This window comes from Monodelphis domestica, chromosome 1 (genome assembly GCF_027887165.1).
Source record: "Monodelphis domestica isolate mMonDom1 chromosome 1, mMonDom1.pri, whole genome shotgun sequence".
Taxonomy (NCBI): Eukaryota; Metazoa; Chordata; class Mammalia; order Didelphimorphia; family Didelphidae; genus Monodelphis; species Monodelphis domestica.
The window spans coordinates 717,698,869-717,712,912 of NC_077227.1; the positions used below are offsets into that span (position 1 = coordinate 717,698,869).

Genomic DNA, 14,044 nt, shown 5'->3' on the forward strand with positions numbered 1-14,044 from the left:
TTGTGCCAGGTTCCAACATCCTGGGAGTGAATCGAGGCTCTTCCCTTTGGTGGATGGACTTCTCTTCTCACTACTCCCAACTCAGTGCCAGCCACCAGACTGCTGGCGTATTCCATCATCTATGATGGAATCCTCCAGGGTTCCATGTCTATCACGCCCCTTTTCTTGGGACTCCTTCCCATCAGGGTTCCATTAGATTGGGAGTTCATTGAGGGCTTTTTTCATTTTGTGGGTTCCCAACACTGGCACATAGTGGGTGATAAACAAATGCCTATTGGCATTGGCATTGCTCCTCTCTAGTAAGCGGTCCATATGATGGGGGACCCATTCACTGTATATGCTTCAGATCAGTTGTGGGAAATGAGAGCCGTTGCTGCTGATTGTACGTCTCCCCAGAGTCAATCAAGCCTCCAGTCCTTCCCCATCTACTCTCTTCTGGCTTTCTTTCCATTGTCCCCTCTAAGAAGGATCCTCTCTTGTAGATTGCTGGACTTTGGGTCAGAGTCTTGACTTCAAATTCTGCCTCTTCTACTTACTATTCGTATGGCCTTAGGAAAGTCACTTTATCTAGCAGGTTCTTAATTTTTTGAACAGTATAATTCAAAGATTGGGCTAGGTGACTCCAAGTCCCTCCCCACTTTAGGATGCTAATAATGAGACTAGCTAGTATTCATATAGCACCTACCATGTACTGGGCTCTGTGCTAAGGACTTTGTAAATACCATCTCATTGGTTGGGGCTCCAAACAATTTGATGTTGTCAGTCCTTGTTAACTGACATAAAAATTGGAACTAAATTTTCTGGGAATTTATAAAGTTGAGGAATGGGAAAAGAGGGTTTGATTTATAAAAATTCATTGACAAATGACTTTTTTAAAGGTGTCTGGGTAGTTCAATGGTTAGGGAGCCAGGAAATCCTGACTTCAAATCCTCCCTAGGTACTAAATAACTGTGTAACTCTGGGCAAGTCATTGAAGCACTGTTTATCTCAGTTTCTTCATCTGTAAGACAAGCATAATCATCACACTTACTTAGGTATGGATATTGGGAAGATAAAATGAGATCTTTGCAAGTCATTTAGCCAAGTGTCTGGAATAGAGTAGGCACTTAAGAAATACCTATTGAAGGGGCAGCTAGAGAGCTCAGTCTGGAGTCAGGAGGTCCTGGGTTCAAATATGATCTCAGACTCTTACTAGCTGTGTGACCCTGGGCAAGTCACTAAACCCCAATTGCCTAGCCTTTGTGGCTCATCTATCTTAGAATTAGCACTAAGACAGAAGAAGGTAAGGGTTTAAAAAATGCTTATTGACTGACTAAGTAAGCTGTAAAGCACTATAGAAAATTAGCTATTATTTTTTCCCCCAGAATACATTTTGTAGAGTTAAACCCGTCTCTCACCACCATGCCTCAGGGTAGAGACACTGAGACAGAGTGGAGTCAAAGATGGACAGGGCATACTATCTCGGAGGCCTTCTTTTTTCCCAAGCGATCTCCCTGGGACGAGTCCAACTGAACCAGGATAATGAAGATTGGCTCTCATTAATTCACTAAACTGGTTTATCCCCTCGCCTTTGGCTTGGACCCTCCGGTTCCTTCTTGAGATTGAAAGCCGGAAGGGCCCTTGTGGAGGGATTGTCTCGTGTGACCTCCTTGAGGAAATAAAGGCCAAAGAAGAGGCAGCCCCTGAGAAAAGGCCCACCTCATTAGGGACAAGAGCCTGGACGCAGTCCCAGGCCCCCCAAGTGCTTCTTGCTTAGTTGTGTCTGGTCACCCAGGGAGGGACCCAGCTGGAGGGCTCTGGGAGAAGCAGTTTCAGCTGTTCTCTGGCCCCAGATCAGGTGACGGGTCCCCAGACCCTGGCCCAGAAGGCTCCTTCCTCAGTGTAGACATTTTTAAAGCAGTGGCTCTTTCTGAAGCCAGCTCCTGGCTACCTAAATGGGGGATCGGGCTGCCCACCCTTGCTACATCCTTTCTCCTCCTCCTCCTCCTCAGGTCCCCAGGAGCCTGTGGGCCTTTGAACCCCGTGCCATGATTAAATCTCTAAAGACCTGGAATCCGGGCACTGCTTCCTCTGCCAGGGCCCCGTGGAAAGGAAGCTGTGCCCAGGACAGTGGGGATCCTGTGATGGCCGGCCCCGCCTCCCCGTGTTCCCGCCCTTTCCCACACGCCAGCCAGGGGAGGTGGAGAACTGGTGAGTCCGCATTTTTAAAATGTTTTTTTTTTTTCCTCCAGATACCAGAGATGAGACTAAAGTTTCCCACTGAATCCTAGACCCAGTCATAAGCAGGCAGGTAATTACAGGGTAACTAACCAGTGAGCTGCCCAAGAGCTATAGCTGAGTCTCTCCGTGAAGCCGGGTAGCCTCCTTTCTTTTTCCGACTGCAAGGCAGGCTTGAAAGGAAGGTTAAGCTTTCAAAATCCCAGAGCCTCCCCCAAACAAAAAGGTGTGATGTCTGACCTGCCCAGGTGGCCCTAGCCTGCTTCCCTTTGTCCTTCACCTGGAAGCTCTTGGGTTTGCTCGCTCCCTTTAGTCCTCCTCTGCCTCGTAAACAAGGTAAGTGAAGTGTCTGGTTAATGTTTTCTTCGCAGGCTTGGGATATTTGATCCTGCCCTGGGCTCTGTTTGTGGGTCGTGTTCAGAGTGGCCTGGGAATGATCCAGGGCAACCCACGGCCATTCTGGGGGGTTCTACAGGGGTCCTCGTGCTCGGCTCTCTCCACGGTACTTAGTGCCAGGCGCTGGAATGGGCGATCGGGCAAAGGGGAGTGGAAGGGAGCCAGTCCCAGTGTGGCTCATCTCATCTGCCGCCTGAGCCTCGAACTCCTCAGGCAGCTCATCTGATTTCTCTTTCTGGGTCATACCGGCCTCTGTGTTCGATGCTAGGGGACTTGACTAAAGGCCACGAGATGTGAGCTAAATAGTTTTCAGGGCAGTATCGACTAGAGTCAGGAGCTCCATGTGACTGCTCTCTTGCCCAGGTTAGGTGACTCTCCTTATATTCACTTTATTTATTTATTTTTAGCCACAGAACAAAGGAAAAGGAAAGGCTTTTTGTTGTTTTTTGGTGATTGGAAATCACGCCTCTGAAGGCAAAATGGGAGGCAGGGGGTGGTCCTTGATGGTCCTATTTGGCTGGCTAAAGCAAGCTACCTTCTGGGTTTCCTTGAATGCCATTTCAAAGGCTGGCTTCTCTATATCTCTGCATTTTCCTTTAGAGCTCCGAGATGAGATTAAGGTTTCCCACCTTCCCAAGAAGGGGATCCCCATTCACTATGGGGCAGCATAGAAGGTTATTGGCCACTCTTGGGCAGGCCACCTGAATGAAGATAGGATGAGAACGGAGAAAAGGCCTTCAGATTTAGTAATAAAGAGACCATTGGTTTTATTTGCTTCAGGGCTATCCAGAATCCCTAGTGTGGCCTGGAAATTGACCTTATTGCCTTTGGACCTGGAGAAAAAAATACTAGTGCTAAGGCTGATAGCTCAGGCTTTTAAACAACAACAACAAAACATTTATCTTCCACTTTAGAATCAATACTATGGGGAGCAGCTGGGTAGCTCAGTGGATTGAGAACCAGGCCTAGAGACGGGAGGTCCTAGGTTCAAATCTGGCCTCAGCCACTTCCTAGCTGTGTGACCCTGGGCAAGTCACTTGACCCCCATTGCCTAGCCCTTACCACTCTTCTGCCTTGGAGCCAATACACAGTATTGACTCCAAGACAGAAGGTAAGGGTTTAAAAAAAAAAGAATCAATACTATGTATTGGTTCTAAGTCAGGAGAGTGATAAGGACTAGGCAATGGGAGTTAAGTGACTTACTCAGGGTCACACAGCTAGGAAGCATCTGGACTTAGATTTGAACCCAGGACCTCTCATCTCCAGGCTTGGCTCACAATCTACTAAGCCACCTAGCTGCTCACTATATTGTGCTCTAAGGTTTGCAGAGCACTATATTACCCCATTGGATCACCCCAGGGCCAGACCAGATCCGCTATGGGCTGAGCTAGAAAAGATGGGTTTCTAGAGCTAGAAGTAGGTGGGGGTAGGGGAGACTTAGTCTCTTATGTCACCCAGTTCTCTCACTGCATGGAAACAGCCCCGTCTCTGCAAACCCTAGGCAGAGGGAACAAAGAGGTGAGACTTGAAAAAACATGTGAAGCCTTTTTTTAGACCACAGTATTAGAGAGGATTTTTTTTTAAAGACAGCTGAGACTGAAGCCTCACAGCACGCATTTGTTTTAATGAGTGTCCAGAGAGGTCTTGGGAGCCAGGCGCAAAATTTCCATCTGAGGGATGTTCAGCTCAGTGCTGATTATCAGTCCACCTAGGGGGTGAGGGGAGCTGAGATAATTGAAATGGAAACCCACAATTAATCAAATTATCCATGAGTTTTAACCCCTCCCTTTGAACAGATCTGTTAACAAGGGGCAGAAGGAGCCTGGTGTCTCCCTATCTTCTTTTACCCTTTCTAGGGTCCTAAACTGGATTGAAGTCAAGAAAGAAAGAAGGAAGGAAGGAAGGAAGGAAGGAAGGAAGGAAGGAAGGAAGGAAGGAAGGAAGGAGGGAGGGAGGGAGGAAGGAAGGAAGGAAGGAAGGAAGGAAGGAAGGAAGGAAGGAAGGAAGGGAAGAAGTAAGGCAGGAAGGAAAGAAAGAAGGAAAGGAAGGAATGAAAGGAAGGGAATATATTACTAGAAATCTGACAAAGGAAATAACCTTTGAAAGGAAGGAATGAAAGAAGGAAGGAAGGAAGGAAAGAAGGAAGGAGGGTAAGAAAGGAAGGAAAGAAGGAAAAGAAGGAAGGAAGGAAATATATGACTAGAAATCTGACAAAGGGAATAATCTTTGATTGAAAGGAAGGAAGGGAGGAATGAAAGAAGGAAGAAAGGAAGGAAGGAAAGAATGAAAGGAAGGAAGGAAATATATGACTAGAAATCTGACAAAGGGAATAATCTTTGATTGAAAGGAAGGAAGGAAGGAATGAAAGAAGGAAGAAAGGAAGGAAGGAGGGAAAGAAAGGAAGGAAGGAAATATATGACTAGAAATCTGACAAAGGGAATAATCTTTGATTGAAAGGAAGGAAGGAAGGAAGGAATGAAAGAAGGAAGAAAGGAAGGAAGGAAGGAGGGAAAGAAAGGAAGCTGACTTCCTTTTCCTTCTGAATAACCAGGCCCTAGGATAACATGGCACCAGGGATAAGAAAGAAATCTGGTAGGGAATTCTGAGAGTTTTCCAAAGAGAAACTCATTCCCTTACCTTCAGCCAATTCTTCTGGGCCACTTATCTCTGTGTCTGCTAAAGATAAATGACTGAGTGTGGTTTTTTTTTTTCCTGGTCTGAGCCTTGCCTCCCTGACTGATATACTTGAGTATGGGGTGTGACAGGTGCCAGTAAGGTTATATCCAATGCCAGCTTCCATACTAGGGAGGTGGTTCTTGGGGCTGGTTTCCTTCTCTATATCTACCATAGAGCAGGCACTTTAAAATAATGCCAAGTGAGTAAGGGGCAGCTAAGTGGCTAGAGAGCCAGACCTAGAGATGGGAGGTCCTGGGTTCAAATCTGACCTCAGCCACTTCCTAGCTGTGTGACTCTGAGCAAGTCTTATTCCCCATTGCCTAGCCCTTACTGCTTTTCTGCCTTGGAACCGATTCTTAGTATTGATTCTAAGACAGAAGGTAAAGGGTTTTATTAAAAATAAGTATAATAATAATGCCGAGTGAGTGATTGATTTGTTGGTGAATCGCTTTAACCTGAATTTTATTTTCTGGAAGGGTCCAATAAGGATAACCTTAGTGGCAGTGAAGAAGTTTCAGGCCAGACCTCCACCCGTGTGACCCCAGTTCAGCGACGAGCCCTCAGTGTGGGCTGGCCTGGTCCTGAGAGCCCTCGGAAACTCTACCTGACTGTCCAGGTAAGGACTGACCTCAGAAGGACGGGGAGGAAGATGGCTCTACCTCTGGCCCCGTAACCATTTCTGGGGAAAGGGTTATCAGGGGAGAGATTGGGATCTGTCTTCCTGCCCAAATCCTTAGCACATATCCTCCCTGGGAGGCTGGCCTGGTGAAGCAATTTGCCTTATTAAGCTATCTTGTAAAGATCTACCAGGAGATGACAGAAGGTTCTCCGCCTCTCCCTAACAAAGGTGTCGAACAATAAGGTGGGACTGTCTAGCTCAGCTTTTCTTGGTTCCACGGGCACACCTCAGGGAGGACGGCTGGTGCTGGGCAAACTGGCTGCTTGCATTAGGGTCCATTCAGCCCCTTCCATGGTTTTGAAATTCATCTCTGAAACTTGTACAAAATGCTGCAAAAAAAGTAGAAATGGCTTTTGTGCGTTGTAGGCCAGTGAGAATTCTTATCAAGCCACAGATCTTCCTAAGGGAAGATGACAGGTGGCAGTGGCCTTCTCTGCCCTTTGGGCTACCTTCTCTGCAAAAGAGATTCTCGGCTATGGAAGTTCGTGTATCAAGGGCTGGGATATAGCACAGCTAGGTAGTTCAGTGATTAGCGCTCTGGGCTTGAGAGTTAGGAAGCCTTGAGTTTGAATTCAGCCTCAGTTATTTATTAGCTGTGATCTAGGCAAGTCACATAACCTTCTTTCTGCCTTGGTTTCCCCACATGTAAAATTTGATTGAAAAAAGACATAAAGCTCCTTTTAAAGTGCTGTATAAATGACATTTATATTATTTTTATATTATTATATGATATTATATATCATTTATATTATTATTACTATCACCCTCTGTTAAATGGGGATAATAGAAGCACCTACCTGACAGGTTTGCCATAAGGATTAAATGAGGTAATGTTGGCAAACAGCTTTGCAAACTGAAGGTGCTAGATAAATGCTATCCATAGGGGTAGCTGCGTGGCTAGTGGTTGGAGAAGAGAGGTCCTGGGTTCAAATTTAGGATCAGGCACTTCCTAACTATGTGACCCTGGGCAAGTCACTTAACCCCCATTATCTAGCCCTTACCACTCTTCTGCCTTGGAACCAATCCACAGCATTGGGTCTAAGATGGAAGATAAAGGTTTTAAAAAATAAATAAATGCTGTCCATAGTGGGGAAGACATAAGACTGAGAATTAAGAGACCCTGGTCTTGCCACCTTCCCACTCTGTGATTTGGGGCAAGTTTGCAGCCCTTTTTAAGACTTTGTTTCTTTCTCTATAAAAGGAAGGCTTTGGATTGGGGGATGCCCAAGGCCCCTTGTGGTTCTTTCCCCTTTTGTTTCTAATTGCCCAGTGTGCATAAAGTCTTACAACGATTTACCCTGTTCTTGTACTGTTGAGTTTTAGGACCCAGAGTCAGGAAGACCTGAGTCTGAATCCTATTTCAAATACTTACTGGTTTCTGTGACCCTGGGACTAGCCTTTCTCTGTCTCATTTTTTTCATCTAGAAAATGTTGGAAATAATAGCATCTCCCTTATATCCCCATCCTCCAACCTCCTCCCAGGGCTATTGTGAGGCTCTCAAGTGAAAGAATATATTTACTCTAATAACACATATTAAAAAGCTTTGCATTCCTTAAAGTATTCTATAAATGTGAGCTGTTATTAATACTGTGACCCTGGGCAAGTCCTGTAACTTCTTTTAGCCTCAGTTTCCTCATCTGTAAAATAGGAATGAGAATAGCAACTGCCTCAGAGGGTTGCAGTGATGATAAATGAAGTTAAAAGCACTTTGCAAACCTTAAAGAGCTATATAAATGCTAGCCATAATTATAGTAATTATTATTAATGATAAACTGGATAACCAGATGGGAAGGCATGGGGGAATGAGCCCAGGAATGAAGCATAGGTTCCTTATGTAAGTGCTTAGCAGTTTATTGAGTATTCTAAGATACTACTTTTCTGAAGTTGGCTAAAGTGGCTTTTCCATCTAAATTTCTCTTCTTTGAAGAGCCATTGTGCCTGACTTTGTGTTGGGGTATTTTTGTGTAGGGAAACAACAACAATGACAACAAATTGGTTCTGTTTTATCTGAGGGAAGACCAGTTTGGGCAAGCAAAAGGTTAAAGAAACAAAGCAGAAAAACAATTGTGACACTTCTCTCTTTGACTTGAAAAATGGCAGTGAAAGAGGGTGGTAGGAGATCAGAAGCTCCCTGGTAACCTTCTTTCTCTAGCATTGCAATTCTGCGATGGTTGTTTTCTTGAATTTTGATTACAGAGAGGGCTGTGTTGTGGTTGGAAGGAAATACTTGGAAGTCAGCAAAATCTGTTTCCAATTCCCATTTCTGAGTTGCTGGGTAACTCCGAGCATTTAACCTCTGGGTATCTTTCCCTGATGCAAAGTGGGACTGGAAAAATCCATTTCCTTTCTAGCTCTTGAGAAAACTTCTCATGCGTCCATGAGCTTTGAGATCGTGACTGAGAGTCCCAGCTGGAGAACCAAAGCTCTTTACCCTTCCTCATCAAAAGAATGATAAAAGTTGGCCAGTTTGCCAAGGTCGAGGGGATGCTGCAACATCCTAGGCACCCTTGGGAGAATCTGAGACAAGAAGGTGAATGGCTGCCATCCAGGAAGATCAAGGTGGCTGAGATCCCCCAATTTCAGAGGGACCCCTTCCTCTTCTGGCCACTAGGAACAACTTAACCTTTTCTGGGACTAAACAGTCCTGGTCCTGTGGCAATGGAGCCTGCCAGGTGGCCCAGTTGATACTAGCTTTAGGGGCAGGAGGAGTTGAGTTTGAATCCTACTTCAAACACTTACCAGCTCTATGACCCTAGGCAAGCCATTTAACTTCTATTTGCCTCAGTTTCCTCATCTATAAACAGGGGCTAATAATAGCAAGTGAGACAAAATATATGAAGCTGTTTTACAAACTTTGAAGTGCTACATAGTTATTAATTATCAATAGAGTGCCATCATTTCCCCAAGTACGATAAATACTTGGTGCCCTTGCTTGTACCTCTCCAAGGTGACATAGAGTAGATGGAGGGAGAGGGAAGAATGGATGAGTTTAGAGCCCCACGCGGTGGTTTTTTGGTCATTATATTCCCTGGCACTGAGGATGCTGATTCTTGATTAAACAAACTAAAACTTTGCTCTCATTTCCACTCTTATGATGCCCCCAGTTCCCACATTAGCCTGGTTTGGGACAGGAAATGCTTCCTTTGTGAGGGCATCTCCCCTCTGACTACTGCCATAGCTCACCCACCATATTTTTCCCCCTTTATTTCTTTCATCCCTCTTCCATTCCATTCCTCTGCCATCCTTCCCTGCCTTTCCAAAGCAGGCTTGACGAGTCAAAGGCTCTGGTGCCCATTGGGCCATGGTGTTTGCCTCTCGGTCATTTTGGGAGCATCGTGCCATGCTTGGGCGTTGGGTTGTGGTGGAAACAGTGGACTGGGGAGCTGTCATAGCTCGGCCATCATCATAACTCAGTGTGAGTCTCTGGGCTATGGGCTTTAAAGTAAGTCTGTTGGAATTGATGATCTCTAAGGTTGCTTGTATTCTAAGATGAAGTGATGTTGTGCCTCCAAGGGGAAGCCCAGGAGCTTTAGTTTGAGCTGAAATCACCCATGGATTGGCTGCTTTCTTGGGAAATGAGATTATTTATGAATGGAGTTAATGGCCTGAAATAGAGGGATCCAAGTTACAAGGTGGCCACAGAGAGAGCCTAGAGAATATCTGTGATAGTGTGTCTGGTGAGAAGATCACTGGCCTGGGAATCAGAAGACCTGAGTTCAAATCCTGACCCTACCACTTACTAACTACGTGACCTTAGAGAAGTTCCTTTCTTTCTCTGGGTCCCTCGTTTCCTTCTCTGGAAAAAGAGAGGCCACATGTAATGAATATGGTGGGAAAGTCGGAGTCAGGAAGACCTAGTTTTAAATCTTACCTCTGATTGTACTAGCGGTGTGACCCAGAGAAAGTAACCTAACCTCTCAGATTTGATGCAACTGATCCATAAAATGAGATAAGACTATCTAAAGAGCCCAACAGATGCTGAGGGTAGACCATGGCTTAGTCAGAAGGACTTGGGTTCAAGTCTTATTTCAGACCCTGCTTGTAATCCTCAGCAGTCATTGTTTCCTCTAATTTGTAGAATGAAGGCTTTGGACCCCAATGATCTCTGAATTCCTTTCCTAGCTTTCAAGAAGACTTAAGAGGGACAGCTTGATGCCTCAGTGGGTAGAGAGCCAGGCCTGGGGAGAGGAAGTTCTGGGTTCCAATCTAGCCTCAGTCACTTCCAAGCTTTGTAACCCTGAGCAAGTACCTTAACCCCAGTAGCCTAGCCCTTATAGCTCTTTTGCCTTGGAACTGATTCATCCTAAGACAGTAGGGAAGGGTTTGAAAACAAAAAGACTCCAGTAGGTGCTGACCCCACCATTAGAGATTAGCACCTATTCATGCCTGCCCATCCCCTATGGCTCTTGTCTGTGTCCTCTCCCATCAAAAGGAGGGACTCAGTTGAGCAGATTGTCTCCAGGAGCTCTTCAGCTTTGACATGGTTGCTGTGAGGCATTGGGTAACCTGAGAATTTTCGGGCACCCGCCCGTCTTACTGGGTGACCGGAGCTGGGGGTTCCCAATGACCCTGAGGTTCCTCCTCCTCCTCCTCCTCCTCCTCCTCCTCCCTTTGGCATTGAGGACACGAGACTGGAGCATCTCTGTCCCTGGTGTTGCAATGCCCTTTACAGGAGTTGTGGTTGTGTCTTGGCCACAGGCACTACAGGACAAGGTGCGTGCATGCAAGAGTCAGGTGAAGAAGGAGGAGAAGCACCCGAAGAGGCTGGCACTGGCCCCCAAGCGGGACCGAGACTCTGCCCAGGCCCAGGAAGCCCACATCATGAATATTGAGAAAACAGGTAAAGAGGAGAAGGGGTCAGCGAATAGCCAGGAGGCAGGGGCAGCCAGTAGGCAGCTCAGTAAGAGTTAGGGAGCAGAGGGGCCCCGGAGGTGGCGCTCCATCTTTGCCCAGTCCAGGCCTGATTGCATTTCATCTGGCTCCAGAGAATCCGTGTCAGCCTAGAGCTAATATTCCAGAAATATCTCATGAATCCCTTCATTTTAAATTGAGTGCTCCCAGCCCTTTACTTTTCAGAAACTCCTTGCCCAGAATGTCCCTCCCCCTCCCACCCCCTCTCCGTGCACTCACCTTCCCCACCAGGTGATAGCCGGCTTTAGTGACTGAGCCCTGGGATTGAGTTTCACTGGTTTTTTTTTTCCCTTGCCTTGGGTTCTTGTATCAAGGAGGAAAAAATGGTAGCCTCTGCTTATGGAAAGGTACCTTATCCTCTGATTTCTGGCATTTTGTGAGAGATCTCTGGGCAGGCTGGGCTTAGCATCCGAGGTCCTGTGTTCAAATTTTGACTCTACTATGTATTGACTGGGTGACCTTGGGCAAATCATTTGCCTTCTGGAGAGGGGAGCCATTTCCTTCATGTGAAAATGAGAGGGTTGGAGTCCAATGGCCTCTAAGGTCCCTTCTAGCCCCAAATCTGTGATCCTCTGACTTGTTTGTTGCCTTGTGAGTGTAGAGAAGGATCTACTCTCCTCTTCCCCCCTTTCTGGAAAGGCCGTAGAAGTTAAAGGCAACAGGGCAGTTTTGATGACTCTCTGACCTCCTTAGCTGCTGTTCTGTTGGCCTCATCTCTCAGGGCAGAGAGGAGGAATGTAGGGAGTCCAAGGTGTTTGCCTTCGAAGGAGCATCCTCCCTAAGAGAAGAAACTGAGCAGAAAGCGTCCAAAGAGAAGTCAGGGCCCTGTGGAGTGCTTCCCTTCTTCTTTCTGCCAAGGTTAACCGTGTGTCTGAACTTGCCCAGGTATGGTGGCTGGAACCACTCCCCGAAGTGGCTCGGGCTCCCCTTGCTCTGTATCCGCTTCCTCTGGGCTGTGGCTCTCTGTGCATCCCATGATTGCTGACTTGGGATATTCTGTGGACGAGGGGAGAAGCTGGAGGTGGTAACACAAGAGTTGGGGCTTTAGAAAAAGAGCTAGATCCAGGTGAAGAGAAGGAAAAACTCATTTGTTCAAGAGGAAAGAAGTAGCCGCCAAGACTGGAGGCAGGAGCCTGGGTTGCTCCAGTAAGGAGACCCCCAGTGGACCTTCGCTGAGGCTGTCTCACTTAGAGACCAGAGTTCCTGGGGAGGCAACTCCTGGCTCTAGTCCCTGATGGGAGGAAGGGAAGGGACCTAGCTATCGGTTTACCAAATGCCCCTCTTGCTTTTCGTCCCCTCTGCTCATTATCCTGATCTGTCTGACCTCATGATCTTCTTTGTGGCTGAAGCTTTGTTCCTCTGTCCCTTAAAACTCCCTCATGCTCCCCAGTACTCTCGTGATTGTTGCTGCTTCTGCCGCTGCTGTCCTTGGCTGGCTCTGCAATCTTTTCTTCCTCTGCCTTGCCTATCTCCTTTTGCCATTTCCTAATCCCTTGCCAAAGGGCTGGCCAGGTGTAGGATACAGAGGCCAAAGCAAACCCTTAGAATAAATCACAAAGAGCTCCAGCCAAGAATGCCTGGGGAATGGTCTGCCCTTGGTGCACAGCCCAGGTTTCATCATCTGTAGGAAGTTTCAACATCTCATACAATATTCATGTAGTAGGAGTCCTGGGCAAAGTCCTGGTGGGGAGTGGGAGTGGGGAGGGGCCTCCCTGGGCATCATCTGGAGCTTTGAAATGGCACCCTTGAATGGAACTTTGCACAGAGTCCCAGATCATCATTTCTTCTTACCTCTTCTCTTAGGGACAGATAGCAGGAGGTTTTCTTCCCCTGGGAACTCTCACACAGACACAAGCAGAAACTCTCAGCCAAGTTCACTTGGCAGGAGCCAGTTGGTTCCATTGACCACCTCATCCATCCATCCTTTAGTTATCCAGGGAATGTTTGCTGGAGGGGAGCATGTTGCAACAGTGAGCAAACCCTGTTCTGAAGGAGAAAAGGCAAGCATTCAAATCATAGCCTCAGCTCTGCTTTCAGATGGAAGTGAGGTCTTTACTTTCCCCAAGGTTTGATAGGAGTGAAATACCACTACAAACTAGGCAACACTTTCACAAAGAGCTTGGCCCCCATCCTCTTTTTTCCATTTGTCTTATCTTTCCAAGGCCCAAGCCTTGGCACGGTCTCCTCAACATGCCCCTGCCTGGATGTCCTTTGCCCTCTCCAGGTCTCCTTTCAGTGTTGTCTTCCTCATTAGAATGTAAGCTCCTTGAGGGTAGGAACTGCCTAGCTTCATTTTTCTTTGTATCCTCAGAGCTTTGCACTGTGCTTGGTACATAGTAAGTGCTTAAGCAATCCATCCATCCATCCATCCATCCATCCATCCATCCATCCATTCATCCATCCATCCATTCATCCATCCATCCGTCTGTCTGTCTGTCCATCTGTCTATCTATCCATCCATTCATCTCTCTCTCTCTCTCTCCATCCATCCATCCATCCATCTATCTATCTATCTATCTATCTATCTATCTATCTATCTATCTATCTATCTAATTGATTTCTTATTTATCTCTATGGTTTCTGTCTTTTATCTATAATCTACTAATCTATCTTCCTTTATCTCTTTCTTAACTATTATCTGTCTCTCCTGTCTTGAACCTATAAATATCCCTATCCACATTTCTATCATCGATCTCCCTTTCATCTATTTCTCTCTCTCTCCCTTATCTATCGATATCTTTCAATCTATTGTTTATTATCTATATCGTCTATCTATATGACTTAAAAAACCCTTATCTTATTTCTTAAAATTGATGCTAATTATTGACTCTAAGACAAGAGCAACAAGGGCTAGGCACTGGGGTCACACAGCTAGGAAGTGCCTGTGGTCAGATTTGAACCCAGGTCCTCCGACTCCATCTGAGCCACCTAGATCATCTCAATCATTTATGATCTTTCTGTCTATCGTCTCTGTCTCTGTCTCCCCCTTGTCTTGGGATATTTTCTTAGTGCTTTTGAGTTCACAGCATACTTGCCTGCCAATCTCCTCGCAGTCTTTATTTCCACTCTAAGAGCAGTTGGCCCTCCTTCCTTTCTCCTTCTCTAAGCTGAGGCTTTTCTGCAATTATATGGAAGCTAACATTCGGTTTGGAGTTTCCAAAGAG

General features: G+C 46.3%; 1 protein-coding gene across 10 annotated transcripts in view; it reads left to right on the forward strand.

Moving 5' to 3' along the window:
* The window catches only part of KIFC3 (kinesin family member C3), a 104,906-nt gene that overhangs the window by 47,492 nt on the left and 43,370 nt on the right, over positions 1 to 14,044 (forward strand). For 4 of the 10 annotated variants that reach the window (XM_056811852.1, XM_056811858.1, XM_056811847.1 and 1 more), the window contains 3 exons: positions 1,992 to 2,190; positions 5,766 to 5,905; positions 10,668 to 10,809. In XM_056811852.1, coding sequence (XP_056667830.1) covers positions 1,992 to 2,190; positions 5,766 to 5,905; positions 10,668 to 10,809 — 481 coding nt within the window. The other 6 variants (XM_056811871.1, XM_056811862.1, XM_056811865.1 and 3 more) reach the window with 5 other exon arrangements.